We start from the raw sequence: 15,593 nt of genomic DNA on the forward strand, positions 1-15,593 counted from the left end.
AAGGCTTTCTCCCACGTCCCCACCAGATATGTCTCTGATGGTGGTGAGACTGAGAGAAAGCTTGCCCCCCAAGAATGTAAAGAATCTGATAGGTTCATATAGGAAGATATTGGATCAATGGGTGCATAATACTGAACTGCTACTGGATAAACTGGGTATCTGTCACATTATGCCAGTTAGTCTTCAGCGTACCATCACATCCTTCCCTCCTTCCTCAGATTTCTGATTAAGTGTGGATTTGATTTTTAAAAAGCTCATGACTTGATAGATAACTGGATTAACAAGAAATTACTGAGGAAAGTATCTGCCTGATAAATGGTCACCTATACTCAGCCATTGTTTTCAAGCAAGTGATTAAAGAAGAAATCAATTCTTTATATTATTATTATTATTATTAATTTTCAATTTTCAGATTCTATTGAGTTCTCAGAATTGTGGTAAAGAGCTAATGGAAGCAGTAGATCTATTGCAGAAGCACAAATTGGTTGCCTCCCAGGTCTCCTCCTTTGGAAACACTGTCAGGCATATTGATGAAAGGGCAGACAAGACCATAAAAGGTAGACTGGTCAAATCAGATGTGCTTCAAGCTAAACTTCGGATGCTCCATCAGTTCTATCAAAATTTAGTGGATCTCTGCAAAACACGGTAAATTTCTTCCCGTTGTGACTCAGCTCTTTCTGAGAATACTGATAGATTACTTTGTTTTTTGTTGTTATTTTAAAGGTGTAAAAGTCCTTATTGCAGAACTTCACAGTGCTGTTCAACATTATTATAAGGATGTTTATACGAGTTCCTTCATGCATTAAATGAAACCCTGAAGCTGTAACAGGTCATCCCTGTCATCTGATGGTTGTACAGCTATGCAAAAGTCGGGATTCTCAACTGAGAATCCTGATGGGCAAGGAATTCCCAGCTAAATGGAGAAGGCCCATATAAATCCAGCTGTGTGTGTGTGTGTGTGTGTGTGTGTGTGTGTGTGTGTGTGTGTGTTTCACCAATGCTGACTGGTAATATATATGTCAAGGGGCACTACCAGTGGGAACTTGTTGTTGCATTCATGCAGTGGGCTTCTCATGGCTAACTGGATATGAACATAATGCTGGTCTAGATAGACTTTCCAGTGAATCCAGCAGGGTTTACCTTGTGTTCTTCTATTTGGTGAATGTGTGTTGACAGTTCCCCTGAAAGCCCCTTATATTTCTCAGCACAGTAAGTACCACTTGAAAGTTTGGCATTGTAAAAGAAGCATCACAGAGTTTCTGTCATTAATTCTAGTACATGACCACAGAACCAACAAGGAGTCACAGCACAGTAGCAGAGCACTTGTTTTTTATTCAGAAATCCTCAGTCTTCTCCAGGGAGAATCATTTCCTGGATTTGATATGAAGGGCTAGGAGAAACACCTTCTTGAAATCCTGACAAGCCACTGCTGGTCAGTATTGGCACTATTTGGGCTAATGGAGCAATAACCTAACTCAGTAGAAAGCATCATGCATTCCTATAAATACTTCTTCAGTTGGTCAAGTTAGAAATATTCTGTATTATGCAATTATTGTTGTTATGAAGTGTTTGTTTGTTTGTTTGTTTGTGAGCTGTCTCTTTTTTGCCCCTGCCCTGCATAAATGCAATAAAAAGGAACGATCTTCTATTAAAGAAAAGAATTCAATGATATAGCCATATTGGTCTGTAGATCTCTCTATATATTAAAGAAAAGGTGATATAATGGTTTTTGGGCTCACTCATGGGCTAATACACAGGCCTCCAATGGTCCAAGTTAATTGAAATGTGTAAGATTCTTCAAGGAAAATTCAGAGAAAGAGCCAAGAAAATGCATTGTTTTAACAAGTAAATGTAGAATCCTCAGCCACAGTGGCTATTATAGAAACTGTAGCTCAAATTTTTTTTTTTACTAATCTTTACCCAGGTTCTAATATCTTAGAACTGTTAGAAAAAACATGAAATCATCTATAGCTATAGACATTACAAAATGTACTATTTGTTCCTTTGTACTAGTCAGCATCAGCTGGAAGATACTTTGAAGATTTTTGAGTTTTTCCATGAGTGCAAGGAAGAGGAATGCTGGCTATTGGATAAGCAGAAATTTGTGAAAACAAAAATTTTAGGGCGTGATCTCAGTCATATTATGATCTCTCTCCAGAGCCATAAGGTTGGTAATACATGAGTTCTTGATCACTTCCACAGATTTAGAAAACTGGTACTAAAAGAATGGTTAGCAAAGCTGTGGGAGCCGGTGCAATATTGGTGGTAATGGTAATAGTGCTGAACTGGGATTTACAAGATCCATATTCAGTTCCACATTCATTGATAAAACTCATTGAATGACCTTGGACCAATCACTGATTAACTGATTGACAGACTCAAAGGACTTTTGGGAAGAAAGTCACATATACCATTTTTAATACTTTGGGGGGAAAGATGTACTGTGATTGAGAATAATAATAATCAGTTATCACTAACTAAGGGGTTCTCCAGACCTCCTCAAAGGGGCAGGCTGGAAGTGCCCAGTTTTCCTCCGGAGGGACACCGCAACAGTCAAACCGCATGGCATCTCTCCAAACCAAAAAGAACCTGGAAAAATTGGTTCTTCTTGGCGTGCAGGGATGCTGTCTTCAGTGTGCCATTGGCGCACTGTGACATGTCCATGACACAAGCATGGCGCCAGGAGGTGCATCATGCACACGCGCCCTGTATGGAGGACACCGCTTAAAGATGGCACCATCCATACATTCTAGGGTTCCAGAGCATGCAGATGCCGCAAATTGGCAGTCTGTACCCGGCCTAAATGATATGGTGAATGACAGAAGGAAAGTAAATTGGAAAGCTTGGAAGTAACTAATTACAAACTGTTCTTTTAAATTTCTTGGCTTAATATTGGTGGTATAATATTGGAGTATTGAAGAGTACTGAAATGCATGTTGAAGTTTCTGATGAAGGCCTCTTCTGATACAGGCCAAAATGCATTGGACTATTTTAAAAGGAATGAACAGTTGACCATCTCAGAGCATGTGAAGCTTGTCTTCTTATTGTTTTCTGGAATGTCAATAATAGCATTGCCACTATCATTATTTTCTGACTTTAATTTTCCTCTAACTTTGAAACATAAAAATGGACACATTTATTCATTTTGCAGTGTGATTTTTACTTTAACTTTTTTTAACTGTACCTTTTAAATGTACTTTTATACTTGTAGATGTATGCTTTAGCTGCACAGAGAGGGAAGTTCAAGAAAAGCTTGGAAGCATAACTTTTTGGAACTCCAACTTCCAGAATCTCCTAGCCAAGGTGGTAATTGGCTATGTTAGATGACAGAGGCTGAGAACTGTAGTCCAAAAAATAATGTCTCCAAGCTGTGGTAAAATGCTGGTCCATACTCTATTGTGGCTGTTCAAATGACAAAAAGGTAGAAGGGAGTACATTTTGTATCCATAACAGTGGCCTGTAGCATTACAATAATTTTCTTTTAAAAATAACCAAAGAGGCCTTCTAAAAAATTCTTCTGAGAAACCAGAAAGAAAAAAATATTTGCTTTTCCTTTAAAAGTTCAACTATAACAGTAGCTTCAAGAGGACAACCTTAGAACTATAACTGTAAATTCTGAAAAATTCAAAAGAATATTGGTAGAGTTTATACCAGCATTTAAACATAACCATGGGACGTCTATCTGGCAGGCTCTACAAGATGAGTGCAAGTCCCACCAACTGATTTGTTCCAAGATCATCTGTAAGGGTCGGGAGCTAAGTCAGAAAAGTCCTTCAAACCAGAAAGATATCCATAGAAGGACTGACAGTATCCAGCAGATTTGGCAACAGCTCCAAGATGAAATAGTCAATCAGAAAACCCAACTGGAGGCAGCTGCTCTCATCAAACAGGTGAATTGGTTTGCAGTTTTATTCAAACTAAAAAAAAAAAATTAAGTAAAGCATTCATATATTAAGATCTTTAGCTATCTGCCAAATTCTTGAAGACCCATGGTAAGACAGGGTGATCAAAACACAGTTCCCTGAATCCCAATTTTCTAACTTCTCACCATCACCCCACCTTCTTTGTACTCAACCTCTAACATTTTAAAGAGAAAAAAAAAATCATCTTTTTTTTGCTTGACAACTGTGTAGAAATCCCCCAAAATGTGCAAAACACTCCAGACCCATACAGAACCCCCCCCCCCCCCCACAACTTACCAATACTAGCCCTGGGCTTTCTGTCACCTACAATTAAGAAGTGTCTGGGAGCACTGTTGGGGTTCACAGCCCATTGGGGGAGGCAGAGGGCAGAACTAAGAAATCACCAGTGACAACAGTAATGCTCAGATAGGACTAACACTTTCCTCTCAATAAGTCTAAATAAATTGTTTTATTCTGGATTGGATCCTCTCTAATTCAGGGATGCTGAACCAGAGACCCTTAAAAGGTTAATGAACTCTCATTGTGTTGTACCACTGGTCAGGTTTGGTTGGAGTTCATAGTAATTGGCATTATCACCATCTAGAAAGCGCCAAGGTGCCAAGGGGCCAAGCCCTGCTTAAAATAATATTGTCGGGCAGGCAGGGTAAAAGTGGGCCAGTGTGGTGTAGTGGTTTGAGTTCTGGACTATAACTGTGGAGGTAAAGGTAAAAGGTAAAGGTTTTCCTTGACATGAATGTCTAGTTTTGCCTGACCATAGGGGGCGATGCTCATCTCTGTTACTAAACCAAAGAGCCAGCATTGTCTGAAGATGACTCCATGTCACATAATGTGGCCAGCATGACTACAAAGAATCCTGTTACCTTCCTACCAAAGTGGTACCTATTGCATTTGCATGCTTTCAAACTGCTAGGTTGGCAGAAGCCAGGACTAGTGACAGGAGCTCACCCCATCATGTAGCACCTGGGGCTTGAACTGCCAACCTTCCAACCTTATGATCGTCAGAACTGGCATCTTAACCACTAAGCCATCACATACCAAATGCCAGCCTAGCAGTTTGAAAGCATGCGAATGCAAGAAGATAAATAGGTACCACTTTGGTAGGAAGGCAATAGCCTTCTGTGCAGTCATGCTGGCCACATGACCACAGAGACGTCTTTGGATAATGCTGGCTCTTCAGCTTAGAAATGGAGATGAGCACAGCCCCCTACAGTCAGTTGTGACTAGACATTTGTGTTGAGGGGAAACATTTACCTTTATGACTGTGTAGACAAGGGTTCAAATCCCTGTTCAGCTGTGTAAACCTACTGGGTGGCCTTGGACAAGCCACACTCTCTCAGCCTCAGAAGAAGGCAAGGGCAAGGCCACTTTGAACAAATCATGCCAAGAAAACCCCATCATTAGGTTACCTTACAGTAGCCTTAAATCAGAACTTACTTGAAGGCACACAACAAACAAACAAACAAACAAGCAACAAGGGTAATAGTGCTAACTATACTGTTATTCATTTTTCTTCCATCAGTATTTTGCTGATATTGATGAGGTGGAGTCTCGGCTGCAGGAACTGCAAACTCTCCTAACTAGTGAGGATTATGGGAAGGATGAATCCAGTGCTGAATCTTTGTTGCATCGCCACTTTCATCTGGAGAAGGAACTTGGTACTTATTCTTCAGAAATAAGCCACCTAGAAGAGCAGGCTCATTCTGTGGCACGTCAGGCTGCCTCCATTGTGAGTATGAAAATGAAGGCTAAGCAGATATGCTGTACACAATGCAAGTCTCGTGTATACAGAATTCAAAGTTGTGGCTTTTCTTTCTTTCTTTCTTTCTTTCTTTCTTTCTTTCTTTTCATCAGATGGTATCAATGCCAGCAATGAACAGAGAGATCCACAACAGCACAAACCAGAAAGTAGTGAAAACACCAGAAAGTCATTCTGTGTCAAGAATTTCTGCCCAAACTACAGTCACCAGCCCATTTGGATCTGATCCTCATTTTGTTACAGAAAACATCTGGAAAACCCAGAATAAGTTAAACTTATTATATGAAAAACTGCAAACCATGGCTGAGGTATGTCAATGATATCATTTACACTGTCAGTATTTTCTGCATTTAATTTTCCTCTAACATCACTGACCTAAATCCAACTGCTAGTCTAAACTAGACTATTGAGTCAACCGAACTTACCTGAGTATTGCCTTAGTAAATTACCATTGATTCATTGGGTATATTCTGAAAATACCAGTTGGATTTTTGACAACGTCTGCACTCATATCCCAACAATAAATATTGTATATAACTATATATCCTGTACATAATACCTAAAATTCTGAGGAAATAAAGTAGTTTGACAGCACTTTAACTATCATGGCTCCAGCCTGTGGAATCCTGGGATTTGTAGTTTGGTGAGATATTCAGCCTGGTCTGAAAAAGAGCTCTGGTGCCTCACCAAACTACAAATCCCAGGATTCCTTAGCACAGCATCATAGAAGTTAAAATGGTGTAAAACTGCTTTATTTCTGCAGCGTGGAAACACCCATGGGCAATGAAAGCTCATGCTTATCAGCAGGTCTTTAAAGTATTAACAAGATTCTTCAATATTTTTCTCAAAATGGCTGGAATCCTGCTAGCGCACAACAACAGCAATTGCACTTCTTCTAGAGTTGCTTCAGTGGTGGCAATGGGAGGCAAGCACAATCTGTCAGGTCTGAGAATCCTGTTTCTCCAATGCCTTCCTTTCTCCACAACTACTGCCCCTTCTTGCCTAAACAAAAACAGAAGGTAAGGGTCTCAACCAGAGACACATAAACCACCAAAGACCATGACAAAAACACAGACAAAAGGATGTTGAAGAATATAATAAGAATTAAAAATATGAATTACAAATGAATTGGAATTTCAAAAAATGCAGAACTTAATAGAATACCAAAACTTACAATCAAAAAGAAAAACTGCATAGAGCACTGCCAAAAGTTATATTACACATATTAAAGCAAAATACAAAATCACATGACAAAATAAGTAAATATAACATAAATAAAGTTTATGCCACTTGCAGCCACAACTTGCACTGGCATAAGTTACATAAGTGTAGTGCCTCAACAGCATTCTGGCCACTTTTTCAAATCTTCTTTTCCTTTTTAAAAAGAAAGAATACATAAAGCTTTCCCCCCTGATAGCTTGCTTCCCATATGAAAACTTAATGTAACTGCTAGAGTTTCTCCTGCAAAAAAGGAGGAGTGATGCTGAATGTTAATATGTATATACTTGACTACACCTATTGATTACTTCAAGCTTTGTTTAATTCCTTTAATGAAATATTTTACTCTTATATTATTTTATCACTGTATTATTACTTGATTTTATTTTTATTTTTCTAGTTCCCATTGGAAAGCATATTGCTTTGCTTTCAAAATAAAAAGCAAAATAAAGATACCCTAAATAAATAGTCATTGTACTAATTCATTGTGGATAATATGCTTTATTTTTGGTAAGAAGTAAGACAAATATTAACACCATCATCTAGCCACAGAAAAAGTACTCTAAATGGAAAAAGCTGACACATCAAAAATTATCAGTCTGAGAGTCAAAGGAAGATTTCAGGGCAACCACCAATAACAGTTTTCAAATATGTAAAGTGCTGGTGACTGATCTTGAAAAATGCAAGGAAAGGAGGAAGATTCCTGGATATTTGGACCCAAATATTATCCTGAATTTCTCTCTCTTACTGTCCCCTACCCATTTTTCTTGAGAAAAGAAATTGAAATGCAGTCTGTAGATGGTGACAAAATTTGAATATAACATTGTTTCCATGCTTCAGACATTGGACACTTCCAAATAATTATGCAATTACCCTCTTTTGTTCACAGAATTTTATAATTGATCCAGATAACACTCTTGCAACCATAACTGTCTATATTTCCCCCTCAGTACTTCTAGGTATCTCTTTTAACCACAGAAAGTTTATTAAGGAGGACAAGATGGAATAGGCGTACAATACATTTTGATTTGTAGCACTAGGCAATATCTGTCTGGAAGTCCCCTTTGACTTATTAGATTTGACTTCTAGGCCACTGAATAAAATAGATATCCAAAGCTAGGCTTTGAATGAGATGAATTTGTCTCAGCTCTGAATTTGTTATTGAGCATAATCTTTGTCTATTGTCCTCCTAAGAGAGTTTTAAAAGAAAATCCTGCCTGATACTTTTCCATATTTTTACCAGTCACATATTTAATTTACCTCCAAAATTTGGTACTTATTCAAACTACGTATATTTTTTTTTCCATCCAGCACAAGAAAAAAGAACTAGAAGAAAGGATCCGACTCTACCAGTTTTACAGCTCCTGTGAAGAATTTCAGTCTTGGATAGAAGATAAAGAGAAAATTTTCCAGACCATTCAGCCAAAAGCAGATAATGTGGATGTTATGGAGCAGAAATACCAGGTGCCATTTTTCTTAGCATTCTTTTTCAGAGCCATAACTTTCTTTGTGTTCTGACTATTGTTTCCTAGTGTTAAATTCATATTTCTGTAAAGGGGAAAACATATTCAGGACAGAAGGATTCTCAACATAGGTAAAAAGTTAGATATATGAGATGAAATTGTAATAAAACAATGCATTTTGATATCACTTGTGATTCTTATTAGTACCTCTTAAAAATTCTAGCCATACAGTGGGACCTTGGTATCTGAGGACTTGCCATCCGAAGACTTGTGCATCCATGGATGGCAAGCTTGCGCTGTCCCCAATGTTGGTGCATGCATGTGGCCACACTGCCATTAGGGACAGGTCCCATTGTCCCCAGTGGCAGAGAGTGCACATGGCTGCACCACCATTAGGGACAGAAAGACTGCAGGTGAAGTACCATTGTTCCTAATGGCAGCGCAGTCATGCTCATATGCTGCCATTGGAGGCAATGCGGGCTTGAACATCTGAGGATTTTTGTATCCAGGGGTGTGTGTGTGTGTGTGTGTGTAAAAAATGGATCCCCCATAGATACCGAGGCCCCACTGTATTATGAACCCAACTTAAATCCTTGTCTTTGGTTTGAAGAAAAAGATTTCTACTATAGGCACAGAATGATATTGTTTCCACAGAATGATCTTGTTTCAGTGTATTGCTGATATCAAGCTGAGATGTTAACACCACAATTATCACAGAATCCTACTCACTAAGTTTCTGAACACCCCCATCGGGAATGCCCTCTCCACATGATCAGGTGTTCCCTCTAGCACTACTTATTGATGTCCCTGGCAAGCCTACCCTCAGACGTGGCATTGTGCCAGGTAGCTTGTTCATGGAGTTCCTGCAGGTATGGAAGTGGCAGCAGCAGCTCCAGGGACAGGGACAGACCATCCATGCCAATGCAGTATCATCTCAGTTCGCCCCTGAGATCTCAGTTGATCCACCACCACACTGGATGCAGACTAGTATTTGCAGCTGGCACTGTGGCCAATCCAAGGCCAGTTCCAGAGCATGATGCTCCTGACTGGCCCTGGACTTACAGCCAATGCAGACAAGGTCCTGGACCCAAACCATGTAGGGCTTAAAGGTAACAACCAACACTTTTTTACCCAGAAACTAATTGGCAGCCAGCACAGTGATTTTGAGCATCCGTGGATGCTCAAGTCCCATTAAATATAATGACATAGCAAAATGGTGTCCCTTATAAATAATGGAAAATCAAGGTTTGATATTTGAAATTTATACTTTTTTTGAAATTTTCAAACTGTGGATGCTTGAATCCATGTGTAAAAAGTCTGTGTACAAGAAGGGTAATATGATTACTCCTAGATGCATCAGTAATCAATATGCTTGCCATGTTCGCATTAATTATTTTTTTTTAAACTTGGTGTAGAGGTACCTCAATGTACAGTGCATTGCAGAAGTCCAGCCATTGCAGAAGTCCAGTGTGTATACTACCATCTAAGTTCTCCAGTTTTAGGAAGGGCCACATGTGTTGTATCAGCTGAAGCTGATAGTAAGCACTCCTGGCTATCATATCTATCTGGGCTGTCATTTGTACCAATAAATCCAGAAGTACCCCTAAATTGTCAACATAGTCTTTCAGGGGAAGTGTAACCCCATCCAAGACTGATTGACACCCCCACCCAATCACAGGTTAGCACCTTTAACAGTAAGCACCTCCATCCTGTCTGGATTAAGTTTCAGTTTGTTTTTCATCTAGACATTTATTCAGAGGAGACATACTATTCTTAGTTGATGCTATTTTTGAAAGCATGAAGAAATGTATTTGGGTGTTATTGGCACACTGATAGCTCCCTGCCCCATGCCTCTGGATGATCACTTCCAATGGTTTCATTTAGATATTAAACAACATTGGGGATAGAATGGCACCTTGTGGTATGCTATGTATCAGCTCCTTGTTTGAGGAGCAGCTACCCCAAAGCACTACCATCTGGAACCTACTAAAAAGATAGGACCAGAACCACAGTGCCCCTGATTCCCAAATCCCTCAGGTGTTCCAGAAGGATACCATGGTTGATGATTTTGAATGCCACTGAGAGGTTCAAAAGCACCATCAAGGACGCATTCCCCTTGTTGATACTTAGGAAAAGATCAACTACTAAATTAACCATCATAATCTCAACTCTGTATCCTTCTCCAAAGCTGGTTTGAAATGGATCTAGAAACTTGTATAATTCAAGACTGCCTGGAGTTGGAAGGCAAGCATCCTCTCAATCACCTTGCCCCCAAAAGAAAAATTAAATGCTGGCCTATATTTGATAATGTCCAGAGAGGCCTTTTAAAAAAGATTACAATAAACAGTGGTCCCAATGCTTCTTTTAACCAAAATGGTTAAAAGAAGTGCATTAATAATATGTTGCAGCTGAGATTTAATTGTACTGGACAACCAATCAAGAAGGACACAGATCAAGGGGACAGATTGCCCTCCATACTTGTCCTAGCAGTTTTCCCACATCTGCAATATTCACCAACTGAAACTGATCCAGTATAATCCTACTCATGAACTTGCTGGACACTCAATTGTCAGCGTCTGCTGCAATTACAGCATCTAATTCTGCTCTCTGAGAGATTTTATCTGTGAAATTACTGTTTAAAACATCATAGTGAATAGCAGAAGGCTCTAGAATTTGATTCTGGGGAGGATTCAAGAGAGGAAATGTCTGAGTTATCCTTCTCACCACCCTTAATAGTTCAGCTGGATGTGAATTTGCAGATGTAATGTGTGCAGAGAAGAAGGCATTCTTCACCAAACGTACAGTGGACCCTTGCCTTACACGGGGGATCCATTCTGGACCCCCCACATAAGGCGAATTCTGCCTATGCTCGAGCCCCATTCATTTGAGTGCTTGTGTGCGTGCTCCATTCATCTGAATGGGAAGCGCCACCTCTTGCGCCCCATGTGCTCCCCATGGCTTGAGCGTGTGTGCTCAAAGCCACGTATAGCGTGCTCGCATATAACACGGCTGCACTGTATCACCACCTTATAAGAACAAGGATGTTCTCTATATTATGTCTTGTCAGCTATAAGTTGCTTTTTCCTCCATCTGCAATCCAGTTGAAATCTTGTTTCAACTCCCTGAGGTCTTCTGTATATCAAGGAGCCTGATTAGTAATGCATTGGAGAGGATATTTGGAAGCAATCATATCAATAGCCCTAATCAGGTCTCGATTCTAACCATTGACCAGGACTTTGGCAGGGTCATCAGAGATTCCAGCAATACAAACCTCTATGGTTTTCTGAAATCCTGAAAGATCCATTAGCTTTTGCAGGCAGAACATCTTAATAGGTCATGCACCCCTGAAAGGGACGTGTGATGCTAACAATAACCAGAAAATGATCTGCCCGTGACAACCAAATTGAGCTATTAATCACCTCTGCTCAGAGATCCATCTGATCACAACTAAAGACACCATCAAGAGTGTGATCTATTCAGTGTGTGGGCTCTGAGACCAATTGCTATAAACCCATGTTTGTCATGGGTACCATGAATTTCCATGCTGCACCCGACAGACTGGTTTCAAATGAGATGAAGTAATCCAAGACCAAAAGTCTGGGTGACTCAAACACCAATTCTGAGACCACTTCCGTGAGCTTAGCTAGGGGGTCTGATAAGCCGCATGGTGGCCACTATACTAACATAGGGCCCAAACAGACAGGCCAAAATAAAGCGGCTTCAGGTCACTTTGGAGGTATGCTGTTTAAATGATGCATGCATCCTAAGAGCGCTGCTTTGGAGCAACTTCTGGCCTCTTAAGATGTGTGTGTATCATTTAAACAGTATACCTCCAAAGTGACCCGAAGCAGCTTTATTTTGACCTGTCTGTTCAGGCCCATAATCCTCAGACTATCCCTAGTCTTCAGACTTAGATACTCACATTCAAAATGATTCAGTTCCCTTATAAGTAGTTTGGTCAAGTTAACCACAGCTTCTCCATACACCCCTGACCTACTTTCCTTCATCTGTTCACTAATACAATGGGAGTGTCTGAGCCCATATTGGGCCACTATCTACACACTATCTACACACTATGTGTGTCATGTACCTACTTGAGTACACACACTTATAAAATACATTGGCAGATGAAAAATGGAAAAACAATATAGATTAATAACAATGGCCCACAAAAGGTACCATCTGATACAATTCTGTGTGAAGCTTAAGAAAAGTGACCACTCAGAACAGCAGCAATTGTTAGTAAACTAATCATCCTAATCTTGTTACATTGATTAACAGAGATAATGAGAGATAATGAGACAAGAAGCCATTATCTCAATTGAAGCTTAAACGGATAGAAGAATCAGACATCACTCCAGATAAATTCTAATTTAGCAGTGTCAAGCTGGAGTGTCTCTGGGAACACAATCCCTCAATACTGATGTGAAAACTGTGTAAAACTGGCTTTTTTTCTTTTTGTTAGTCAAATGCTACAGCTTCAAAGAACTTTAAAAAGGGAAGATGGAAAATCAAACTTGGTATGCTAGGTATGCTAGATGCAATAAAAACATACTCTTGCCTAAGAGAGGTTATAATAGTTTTTTTTATGTATAGTAAAGTTTGGAGATAAGCCTTTGTTCTTTAATTTGCCCTACTTTGTTTTTTTATTATTATTATTTTATGTTTTGTTTTTCCCAGAGTTTCCTGATAGAATTGGCTGCTGGTAAGAGCCAACTGGATGAGGTCATTTGCTTAGCAGATATGTTTTCTAACAGCAGCCCTGGTAAACAGAATGAGATCCAAACTTGGAAGAAAGAGATAAACTTGAGGTAAAAGGTGCAGAATAAAGAAATAATCCAATGAAGTCTATGGGATAATTCTCAGTTTAAACAGTTCATCTCAGTTTTGAGTGTATTTGGTTATCAAACTATTCCACCTAATGTGAAGTCGAAGGCTTTCATGGCTGGCAGCCATAGTTTTTTGTGGGTTTTTCAGGCTATGTAGCCATTTTCTGGAAGAATTTATTCCTGACATTTCCCGTGCAATGCAATGCAATGACCATTGAAATCCACAAACACTTGAATCGCAGAATCATAGAATTGGAACAGACCACAAGGGTCATCCAATCCAACCCCATTCTGTCATGCAGGAATAAAGCTATCAAAGCACTTCTGAGAGATGGCCATCAGGCCTCTGTTTAAAGACTTCCAAAGAAGGAGACTCCACCACACTCCGAGGAAGTGTATTTCACTATCAAACAGCTCTTAGTGTCTGAAAGGTCCTCCTAATGTTGTTGTCCACCTGGACAACTTCAACAGGAAAGAAGAAGCCCTGACAATCATGCACATTTTAATGCACGTGTCTGCTGCTGTGTGCATTTTTGTATGACTTTCTAATGAATTTCAGTTAATCCACAAACACCAAGACAACTTCAACAGGAAAGAAAAAAACCCTGAAAGTAAACAGTTTGGCTACCAGTCCAGAAAAACACAAAAATCAAGACTCACCACGTGCAAATGAACGCCACCCAGGGTCAGGGGGTTTCCCCGCAGAAAATGGATTGCTAATTAAATAGACACACATATCCTCCCACCCTGAGGCTTTGCCATTCGACAACACACCAACACACACATCAACATGTAAATCACTTCCTCCCAGTCAAGGGTCATACAGCATACACACACACACACACACACACACACACACACACACACACCACTCATTTCCATGCCACTGTTCTCTGAAGAAACCAGCCACAGATGCAAGTGAAACATTAGGAATAAATTCTTCAAGAACACTGCCACATAGCCCAAAAAACCCACACAAAGCTGTTCCATCTAATTTCCTGAGTGGTCTGCAATTTTTGTTTTTATTTTTTCATATGCATCTTTCCCTAGTATTTGCCTATTTTTCTAACATAAATGCTGTATTTTCATATGCAACCTTTCAAAAAACAAAAAACAAACACCAACCAATTTTGCATATGTAATTTTAATTTATATTTATGGATTATAAGCATCATAAAATACATAGAAGAGTACTGTCTGAAAAATATCTATATTCTGATGCACATACTAGTCCAAGGAATGGAAATTCATTCTGTTTGCTTAAAAACAGAGACCAAATAAATTTCTTCCCATCTAGATACAGAGCAGGTCACAAATTGAGAAGAGCAAAGGTTGATGAGCTGAGACTTACAACCGTAGGACAGCCTCAGAGTGAAGTACCTCTGAGCATATTTAAAACTCCTTTTACTTATCACTGACTAACTATGACCAATTCCAGTGCAAAGTGCTTTACTTTTCTACTTTTAGGTGGGAGCGTCTGGAAGTATTAAAAGAAGAGAAAGGCTCAGAGCTGATTGGTGTGGCTGATGTGAAGACATTTCTTCAGGACTGCCAAAACACCCAAAGGTTGCTACAAGACAAGTTGTTCCTTCTTGAGGATTTAGGACACAGGAACAAGTCACCTGTTCTGGAGGCAGAGGCACGCAAGCTTGCAGCCTTTGAGAGAGAAGTCTTAGTGCTGGAGAGAAAAACTGAATATCTTAACAGTGTGGCGAAATCGTAAGAAACTAACTCGTTGCTGTGCTATACTTTGTTTTGGGTAACCTGGTTTATGGTAGGCTAGTGTTGTTGTCATCATGAGCTGAGAGTCAGGGATTGCATAAAGTGGAAATGTCCTTAGCTTTAAAAAATGGAACCTCAAAGCCCCCAAGCATGTGAAACATAATTAATTTAATATAGGATTCAGTGAAGAATCTCAGTATTTATAGCAGGAAGTGTAGTGGGTATTCAGCTAGCTATCCCAAACTGACTTTCTTTGGTGGATTGGTTGAGACTATAAGAAATTTGTCCCATGCCTGTACACACATTCAAAAAAGTGCCTTGGATTTATTATGCAGGATCAAAGATACTAATCCCAGAGAGAGCAGGGCCATAAAGGAACAAGTAGAAGACATGGAGGAGCTGCTGTCAACACTAAAGTCAAAGGCAGATGAGGGAGGAAAGGCTCTGCAGGTAGCACAGGACCAGCAGGCCTTTCTGCAAGAAAGCCAGAGACTCCTATTGTGGACAGAAGGCATGAAGGAGAAAATGACCAGTGAGGAGATGGGCATAGATGTTGTCACTGCAGAGCAACTGCTGAAAGAACACCAGGATTTGCTGAAGGAGATACCCACCCAGAATCACAGGTAAAATGTGCTTGAGCAACAATGTAGTACCATGAAGAATAAGAATTGTAGTGATGGCC

General features: G+C 39.7%; 1 protein-coding gene across 1 annotated transcript in view; it reads left to right on the forward strand.

Annotated features, from left to right (window-relative positions):
* SPTBN5 (spectrin beta, non-erythrocytic 5) overlaps positions 1–15,593 on the forward strand; it is a 155,573-nt gene that overhangs the window by 27,142 nt on the left and 112,838 nt on the right. Inside the window, exons 11-18 of the mRNA XM_089523147.1 lie at positions 413–645; positions 2,014–2,167; positions 3,690–3,890; positions 5,443–5,649; positions 5,775–5,987; positions 8,209–8,361; positions 8,584–8,645; positions 15,247–15,534. Of these exons, the coding sequence (XP_089379273.1) occupies positions 413–645; positions 2,014–2,167; positions 3,690–3,890; positions 5,443–5,649; positions 5,775–5,987; positions 8,209–8,361; positions 8,584–8,645; positions 15,247–15,534 (1,511 nt within the window). The remainder of the gene's footprint in view (positions 1–412; positions 646–2,013; positions 2,168–3,689; positions 3,891–5,442; positions 5,650–5,774; positions 5,988–8,208; positions 8,362–8,583; positions 8,646–15,246; positions 15,535–15,593) is intronic.

This window comes from Sceloporus occidentalis, unplaced genomic scaffold (genome assembly GCF_023333645.1).
Source record: "Sceloporus occidentalis isolate IW3139 unplaced genomic scaffold, rSceOcc1.0.p SCAF_4, whole genome shotgun sequence".
NCBI classification, from domain to species: domain Eukaryota; kingdom Metazoa; phylum Chordata; class Lepidosauria; order Squamata; family Phrynosomatidae; genus Sceloporus; species Sceloporus occidentalis.